The sequence below is a fragment of the Ruditapes philippinarum genome, unplaced genomic scaffold, assembly GCF_026571515.1.
Source record: "Ruditapes philippinarum isolate M1 unplaced genomic scaffold, ASM2657151v2 ctg5310_1_1_1_1, whole genome shotgun sequence".
NCBI lineage: Eukaryota > Metazoa > Mollusca > Bivalvia > Venerida > Veneridae > Ruditapes > Ruditapes philippinarum.
The window spans coordinates 21,216-30,655 of record NW_026852582.1 but is presented as its reverse complement, the minus strand read 5'-3'; the positions used below and the strand labels follow the sequence as shown (position 1 = coordinate 30,655).

The following is a 9,440-nucleotide window of genomic DNA, read 5'->3' as shown; positions in this document are numbered from 1 at the left end:
GGGGTTTAAACTGGCCCCGCTCCGGGGGCCTATATACAGGTGAGCGACTTTGGGCCATCATGGCCCTCTTGTTTCATAATCCCCGGGGTTTTAGCATCGTATTTGTTATGATATTCACAACATTCTCTCGGAAACCAGACGCCGTTTTCTGTGGGATGAATGACATTATTATTGCTACAATTATCATATAAATTATGTAAATAGTTTTGTTTTAATTGTGGTTTAACCTCTTCAGACAAAGTTGATCGAGATAGTGCAAAGTATAAACTATCTGTGTCGCATTCAACGCATTCAAATTCAATCCTCCCTATAAATACAACCATAAATTCATAATAAAAACGCAATAAATGTAATTTAACAAAAATTTAAATTGCTGTACCGAGCACAACAGGATTGTCAATTACGATTCGTGCATGTTTGAATTCAATTTCAAAGTATTAAGATCTTATTTCATTTAAATAATTGATTCTGGGATTGTTTACTCCCATTGTTGCCTTTTCACTTCCTGTTGAGAAACTTTATTCGCCTGTGTTTTTCTTTGTTCATTATTGTTCCTCCAAACGCTGCATTACCTATAAAATAAAACAGCAAGGCGAACAATTTTTTACTAATATCCTTATCCCCTTCCCTGCGCGCATTTGTTACTTCATCACCGAAGTCTTTAAAACATTTTTGTTTACAATATTCTACGACTTGGTAAACCATTTTAACTTTAAGACCTTAACTTATTTACCATTTTAATAATTGTGACATTACCAATTTCAATATGTTGTTGCATGTGTTTTCCTAGGAACATCAGTTGTTACAAATAAAGGGCTCATTCTTTAAAATAGTTGTAAGGACTTAGATCAGTTTTTGGTTTGTATTTTACTTCTTCTCAAGTGTCGAGGACACGTTATTACCTGATGAATGAATAGATTAACACACAAAACGAACATATTATGCTGATTACATTAATTTTAGGTATTATGATTTTAACTTCATGACGCGTATGTAACTAAGAAATAATAACTTTTTTTTTGTCGATAAATATTTTGAATCAAATACGAGGGAAATGTTTGCCGAAAAAATTTGCACGATGTTAGTTTTGTTGTACGCATCTTCTGCTAGTCACATGTTTTCTTATGTCGTCGATTATAAAAAAGCATTAGCTAATATTTTCCCGTATTTCTCGCATGAATGTTGAGAGTTTGATTTGAAGCTGAAATTAAACATGACAAAAAAAATTATAACAGAATTGGAATATAAGATGATCAATTCTAAATTTAGTTTTAGTTTTAAGAGAATAAAATTTAAAAAAAAATGTAACCATTACGCGACTTCTCGTGTTACTCAAACTATAGTTAGTTACAGATATAACGTAAATAATAAAAAAACTAATTTTGTTTCACTTACCTTTTCTGAGATTTTTTTCAAGTTGAATTATCGTCCTCAGAAGTCTGCATTTTTTTCAATTTCTTCAACTCTAAAAGAAAAACAACAACAACAACAACAAAATATTACGCGTTTTATTTTTCAATAAAAAATTAATTTCAGTTCAATATAGACTTATTAGTAAAATTGAAATTGAATATCATTTAAGATAAATATACTAAAATATATTCTAAAAAAATGTGTAAACGTAATAACTTACGGGTTTAGATCTTCACAGCTATGATGATTTAATTGTTCCTCAGAAACAAAATTTCTACCGCAACAGAAACATAAATATGTCATATTTGATTTAAACCAAAATAAAACCAAGATTAAAAAGAATAAAATGTATAAAATGTACAAATAACGCGTGTAAAAGTTTAGATACGGCGCAGAATTTTTATAATGACACGTGATGAATGACAACTAGCAATTAGTGTCATATGTCACCAGGACAGCCGCGCGCTCATAAAACATCTTCCATAATTACATCTTCCATAATAAATAGAGATAAATTTTCTGCGTAAACTTTGTATTTACTTTATTTTGGATTGAATTATTCATACAATGATATTTAAAATTATTTTCTTACAAAGAAATAACTGTTTTATTTAACTTTTATTCAAAAAAACAAAACAAAAAAACCATATAGAATTCGTCATTTCACTCCAGAAAATTCCGGGTAACGGTGTTTTGCTATGCTTTCAAAATTCGGAGAATCATCGGTCTGTGAAGACCGGGACCGTCGAAGACCGGAAACTGTCGTTTTGTATCCTCTGAATCATATACGCAATCCACTATTTCAAAGAATATCAGAGCAATCATCCCGAGTTTATAAACAGACATGATTGATGAATTGTTTTATTTCAAACATAAAAAAATGAAATTTTGTCTTGTTTGTTACATTCATGTAATCCAAACTCTGAGAGATAAATATACGAGTTCCCGTCTTGCTATCTTCAAAACACACATAAAACATTAAACCACTCATATAAAATAACAGTTATTAATGCATATGTTAATAAAGCTGATATTAAATAACAGTAAAATCTGCATATGTTAATAAACACCAAAATGTGTGCCTGCACAAAAATGTGCGGGATTCATCAACTACATACTATACTACTCGCAGCTACGTTAAAAATGACATCACAAGAACGCCTTGAATTGCGTGCCAACATAAAGTTCTGCATGGAATTAGGTGAAACGCCTACAGACACATATATAAAGCTGCAGGGGACCAGAGGAGAGAATGCTGTTTCTCGAGCCCTCGTTTTTAAGTGGTTCCGGCGATTATCTGATGGGCGGAAGTCACTTGAAGATGATGAAGGACGTGGAAGAAGGTCGAGCGTCAAGCCGTCAGATGTGACGTCAATTGAAGATACAATGTATTATCAAGGAGGATGCAAGAGTGACCGTTCGAGAGATATCAGAAGTAACTGGGATGAGCTATGGAAACACGAACACAATTATCACCAAGAAATTGAACTTGCGAAAGGCATTTTATGTGCATTAACTTATGTTGTTTTTTAATCACTCTACAACCTATTCAGTTTCGAAACAACCTATTCAGTTTCGAATATAAAAATTAAATTTTTCCGCGCTAATTTATAATTTCGCACGTATTGTTATAAACAATTACATGCACTAATACACATTTGTTTCAAACATGATGAGTGATTAAAATTTATAAACAATGTATCAAAACTTAAATAATTTTACAAAATACCTTAATATTTGCTTATCAAGTACACTTGAAACATTACAAGTTCACGCCCGGTGGGTTCCTTGCCTCTTGACAGATGTGGAAATGAATTCACGAGTGCAGATCGAACCCGGACTTCCTGAACTATGTGATCACGACTGATGAGACCTGGTTATACCTGGGAGATCCAGAAACCAGGGCACAATCTGCTGTTTGGAGGCAAGTAGGGTCGCCACCTCCAGTGAAAGCCCGTGTAGGACGATCTACCGGAAAACAGATGTACATGATGTTCGCCGACTGCAGGGGTATGCTATGCCATGCAGTGCTAGTCGGGACGACCATCAATGCAGACTATTATTGGAAGGTAAAATATAATGTTTACTATATTTATACATTTATTAAACAATAATGACAAAAATACATGTACTTACATGTAGCCGTATCCGTATTGTAACCGTTTTATTTATAAGATTTATTTTGAAATAATACTATTAATTCATTAAATCCTTTAAAACTATTTCTCCCGTGATTTCATTAATTAAATCGAGCAACGATATAATTCTATTTAACGTGCCGATGCACAAAATAATACAGAACATGCATCAGAATAAAATACACAATTTAACAGGTGCTGAATCGAGATCTCATCCGGGCGCTGAGGAAGAAGAGGAGCGATTTATGAACACATCTGCGGATGTTTCTGAATTCAAAATTTCACCAGTTTATTGTTGAAATAATTAATGTTGAATTCTGCTTAAGCCGGTGCTAGGGGGCGTAGATGGTAACTTGCACTTTCCAGTAACGTCCATGAACAGGCTCAATCAAACCGAGCCTGCACATTTTCAATTTTTGACGTGTTTGGCTTTCTTTAGGGATTCTGTATTTATCTATTTTATGCTGCGTCACGATAATGCATCATCGTATACGGCAGCCTCCACACAGCTCACAATAGGTGTCATAGGATTTGAACTCCTGCCTCATCCCCCATATTCCCCGGACCTTGCTCCGTTTGATTTCTCAATGTTCCCTAATTTGAAATGCCAGCTGAAGGGCCAGCGCCTTGAGAATTTGGAGGAATTACAGTCAGCGACAAACCCCCTAATACGTCAGTATCCAGCATAGTACTAAAGGAATATATTCTTCTCTCAGTGGCTTCAGAGGCATGAACGTTGCACTGCATGTTCTGGCTCATACTTGAAAAAGTCTGAATGTCATGTGCCAGTTGACACTTTTCCTTAAACACTTACAACGCTGCGACGTTGCTGACGTCAAGAGTTTTTGACGACGTGGGCCGGTACCACGGTAGTGACACATTTTTAATTGTTTGTTATTCCGAATTATGTAAACATATTGTAAAACAAAATTGCATGCTGTTTGTTGATAAAACGTACTTTCATGTGATATAAGTTTTATGTACGTTTGTCAAACAATAAATGAGACATTGAGCCAGTCTACGTAATTCTTGATCACCCCTCGTATTAACCGACCATTGCTTACATCTCGTATTGCCTTTAAGACGATATGGTAAAGATAGTTGGACGTGCCAAAGGAAGCAAAGATTATGCTAAGACCATTTCAATACTATTCAGCGTACACTTAAGCGCAGATCTGAAAACGATTTTTTATAGGAAAACAGCAAGACTGATTAAGCTGTCTGATTGTGTCGCTGTTATATATTTGATAGCGTGTTGCTTATTCAATATTCAAAATAGTAAAACATCTTCCTTGCTTGTATAAATTCATATTCAGTTGAATGTTTCGGTAGAGAGAAATAGCGAGAGATAAAGATAATACATTCAACTGCATACAATTGTTTAGCAAACACATCAATATGTGGATTAGCTTTTATGTTATGCTTAATATTTTATTAAATTTATACCAGCTGACCTACTTTAGGTACTATTGACACCATTTGACATACTTTCTTGTATTTTGACATTCAGATTTTAAATTTGGACCAGGTGTGTAAATTCTGATGCCAAAATGAATTTTGATATCAACTGACCTACTTTTGATATTTTTTATATAATTTGACCTTAATTCTTGTTTTTTTTTTGACATACAGACTTGAATTTGGACTAAGGTTGTAATTTCTGATGCTGAATTGAAGTTTGATTATCAACTGGCCTACTTTTCATATATTTACAATGTTTGACCTTTTGTCTTTTTTTAGGTACAGTTATGTTACCATACAAAATGTATTAACAATTTGTTGTCCTCAAACATCTACACCTTACATAATGATTTGTATTGGACATTTTGTGTTTTCATTCAAAAGAGTTATAAAAAAAATGTTAAGTCAAAATTAATCCTCCTCATAGGAACACACTTGCAACATACATATTTTTAACATAGCATTTCCAAAACATTAGGGCAAAATATGTCAATTTATATTGTGAATAATGAAATGATGGGATAGATGAGTGATCTAAAGCCATCTAAGTGGCCCTATTTTTTATTACGAAGAAAAAAAGAAAAGCTAAAACAATCAGTGTTGTGAAAGTATATTACTAGAGGGGCAAGTTAAAGTTGAGCTGAACATGCCGAAAGAGCTAGACTTGCCTTCAGCAAATTCTTTTAAAAAATAATGTCCAACACTGTAAAGCCGTTTTTTCTGGTGAGCGACTCAGGGCCATCTTGTTTAAATGTTATCATTCCATATATCTGTGTTTTCGCACCTTAAAAATGAAGACAAACTCGAAATAAATGTGAGTTCGAACGGCTTGTGATACTATGCATATATATAAATGATAATAAGCAAAAAGATATGCCTTTTTCTAGCATTTTAATGATATTTTCTAGTCTTGAAATCGAGAAGCACACTTTCATCAATTATCCGAATCTAAGATTGTTTTGAAGCTGTCAGGTTTGGTCTGATCGTCTTCTGTCAAGAAAAGTACCAAGCCAGCTAATAATACTTCTGCAGGAACACGTCCATTTATATCCGGAAAAGAGAAGAAAAACTTCTTGTTATTTGTCATGTCCATCCGACCTATCGATTCCATGTCCTCTACGAACTCCTCTTTGGAAATCATGTTATCGCAGTTAGAATCTATCGCTTCGACAGCTGTCAATTCTACCTCGGTTATCATTTTAGTGAAAGCTGGTTTGTCGGATTCATAACGTTCCTTAAACATACTTATAAAGTCCCCTAAAGAAATGCTTGCCCTGTTGTCTAACATAACTCTTCTCCATCGCCGTTCCAGTGTCCTTTTAGTTTTTTCCAGTTGAGCATTTTTTAGTAGATTATTATGACCTTTGTAGAATTTCCGCCTTAAAAGCATAATTATGATTTTTTAACATAAATACATTAATGATATTTTAACGATAATAATTTTTATAGGTTGCTTTGTAAAAAGATGAAATTTTCTGTAGCAATTTGAACAAAAAACTTTACATATATGATTTAAGGTGAGCGCTATGAGGCCAAAGACCCCTTTGATTGGAAATGTGTTGATAAAAACTACAGTACAAAAGAACATAATTCAGAAAACATGTTAAGTGATAATAGAATAGAAATAAGGCTTATGACAGTGATACAAGGGTATGGCATTCACCAAATTTTAGTCTGTATACAGACGGGGAACGTTCATTATCAGTCATTGCCGTTTGGTATTATAAATGATGTATGAAAAATATCTAAATGACTGAGGTGCCTAGGTGACTGTGATTATTATTTTGTTTTTGAAATAGCGTGTTAATTTCGCCCACGTGACTTGTCATCCGATATCCTATCCTGGATTGGTTCGTAAATTCTTGTCATTGCATATCTGAACTTAAAACCACTTATTTAATATATTTCTTACTCGAACAGATTCATGTCATCCAATGACATCTCCCCATCCTTATTGATGTCATTTAAGTAAAACCACTGTTCCCACTTCTTAATAAGGTATTTGTTTGCCTTTAACAAAAGAAAAATATAATGAAGAAAATATAAACTGTGCACATCGTTTAATTTATTATCATTTGAAAGAACATTTTGGATAATGATAATGTATAAATTCCACACTAATGTAAGAAGTTTGTTTACATTGTCCAAAACAAACGACCGAATGTTGCTCTTTTCTGCGCTTCGGACATGGCAGTTCCAATGAAACAGTAAACATACTTGATTTCAAAGATTATTTTATTCATGTAATGTATGTATGAAAAAATACAATATCAAATGCATCCAATACTTACAGGACATTTTTCAATGGCTTTTTATTACTCTGCTCTGGACATGATAATCATAATTGATAAATTTATTGGTTTGTGCAAATGTGTTTTTTTAAAGAATGATATTAATCACAAACCTACTCAATACTCTACAATTATATCGCATTGTGAGTGGTTTGTCTGTACCAAAAATGCACAAATTGAAAAGTTGTATAATTTGCATTTAAGAAAAATTAGAACAATTCATATTTACCTTGGCTGATTCTGGTTCGGTACCAATAGAATCAACAGCTACTACAATTACGAAAAAAGAGAAATGAATAGATTGATACATCAAAGCTTCAAAATTAAATATCCTATGTTATAAAAAAGTCATTATAAAATTCTGGAAACAAAGTGATCCCTCGGAAGCATTAATTACAACAAAATAACATAAGAATTGCAGACTCGGTTTGATTGAGTCTGTACATGAGGGATCATGAATAGGTGCAACATCCCTCACGCCCCCCTAGCACCGGGTTGAGCGGTACTCAATTCTCAACACTTTATAGAGTTGGTATCAATGATCCCGAAGGACCAGAAAATATAACAACACTGAAGTGAAGTACGGGGCAACTTTTTACAGCTGCCACACGGCACTTGACACCTGCTGTTGTGAGATACAAAATTCTGAAAACAAAATGATCATCGGGAGCATCAATCACAACAAAATAACATAAGAATTGCAAACTCGGTTTGATTGAGTCTGTACATGAGGGATAATGAGTAGGTGCCACATCCCTCACGACCCCTAGCACCGGCTTGAGCGGAGCTCAATTCTCAACACTTTATAGTGTTGGTATCAATGATCCCGAAGGACCAGAAAATATAACAACACTGAAGTGAAGTACGGGCAACTTTTTACAGCTGACACACGGCACTTGACACCTGCTGTTGTGAAGAATAAAATTCTGGAAACAAAGTGATCCATCGGAAGCATTAATCACAACAAAATAACATGAGAATTGCAGACTCGGTTTGATTGAGTCTGTGCATGAGGGATAATGAATAGGTGCAACATCCCTCACGCCCCCTAGCACCGGCTTGAGCGGTACTCAAAATGCTAACAAATATAAAGGTATAGGTGACAACGATCTATACGTCGTTCTTAAAAGACTACAAGAATAATATTTACGATATCAAAAATATATTCAAAGAAGTATGAAGAAAAACAGGTTTAAGACAAATGTAGCATTAAAAAAACATTTACAAATAATTGAGTCTCGGCATTTATCTATATACATCTATTCAAATTAATTCTGAAAACGTAGTAAAAATAGCATTCCTGAAAAATATAGTTATACTTATTACTTATGTCAATTTTATAATCACATATAGATATACCTTTGGAACACAACGCCATTAAAACTTGTAAGGTACAATATAGCTCCAGCCGCATTAAATACATTGTCTCAATCAATTTTCAAACAACAACTGCACAAGACTTATGTTAACTGTTTACTTACATGTTTATATACTGGAAACAATTATCAATAGCTTACAGCTGTATATTGAGTTCTTTAAATATGCAAATACAAATTTCACCTGCATTTACGCATTTCATTTTCAGTTCCATTGTATATAATGACATACACTTTTTAATAAAATTATCTTCTAACGCATTCCTATTACGTTAAGCTAAACTTCGTTATAAGATGATATTTATATAATTATATCGTTTTTTAGTTATTATTATTAACACCTGCATTCAAGTCTCTGTATACAGTAAGTCTTATTGAAAGCTGTAACTGATATTTGCTTCTCAGCGGGTCGTTTGATGTTCTTACCTGACAATGTCCCGTCTTTGACTAATCAAAAGAAATTCCCCTTTAATAATATAAATCAAAAGGTATGTATCAATCATAAGATAAGGAATAAATTGAATGCTGACGCCCAATTTCAATGAATTAAGCAGTTATCATTTGTAAAAAGGAAAATGAGTGTTGATAAGCGTGGAGATTTTATTATGGAAATAATCGAAAATTCATTCTGCAATAGCTAATGAGAATCTCCAGACAATAAACAAAGCAAGACATTAACTCAAAAACAATACTGGTTAGCATAAGTAAGTTCACACATACATACAAGCACTGAATTATAAAACTGAAAAAAAACAACAACA

At 33.4% G+C, this 9,440-nt stretch overlaps 1 protein-coding gene across 1 annotated transcript; it reads right to left on the bottom strand.

The window, feature by feature from the left end:
• Positions 1-5,733: 5,733 nt before the first annotated feature.
• Positions 5,734-8,798, bottom strand: LOC132717614 (sarcoplasmic calcium-binding protein-like). The gene is made up of 4 exons (XM_060701113.1): positions 8,663-8,798; positions 7,533-7,573; positions 6,925-7,022; positions 5,734-6,391 (listed from the first exon to the last, which is right to left on the bottom strand). Exons 1-4 carry the CDS (start codon positions 8,724-8,726, stop codon positions 5,947-5,949), a joined length of 648 nt encoding a protein of 215 aa, XP_060557096.1. The 5' UTR covers positions 8,727-8,798; the 3' UTR covers positions 5,734-5,946.
• Between the last annotated feature and the right edge of the window lie 642 nt (positions 8,799-9,440).

What these genes read in the sequence shown, in the direction of transcription:
- LOC132717614 (XM_060701113.1), bottom strand. Translation starts at nt 8,726, where the DNA reads ATGTATTTAATGCGGCTGGAGCTATATTGTACCTTACAAGTTTTAATG. An exon ending in AATGGCGTTGTGTTCCAAAG is followed by an intron (nt 7,574 to 8,662) that starts GTATATCTATAT and finishes TCGTAATTGTAG; the next exon opens with TAGCTGTTGATTCTATTGGT. An exon ending in CCGAACCAGAATCAGCCAAG is followed by an intron (nt 7,023 to 7,532) that starts GTAAATATGAAT and finishes CTTTTGTTAAAG; the next exon opens with GCAAACAAATACCTTATTAA.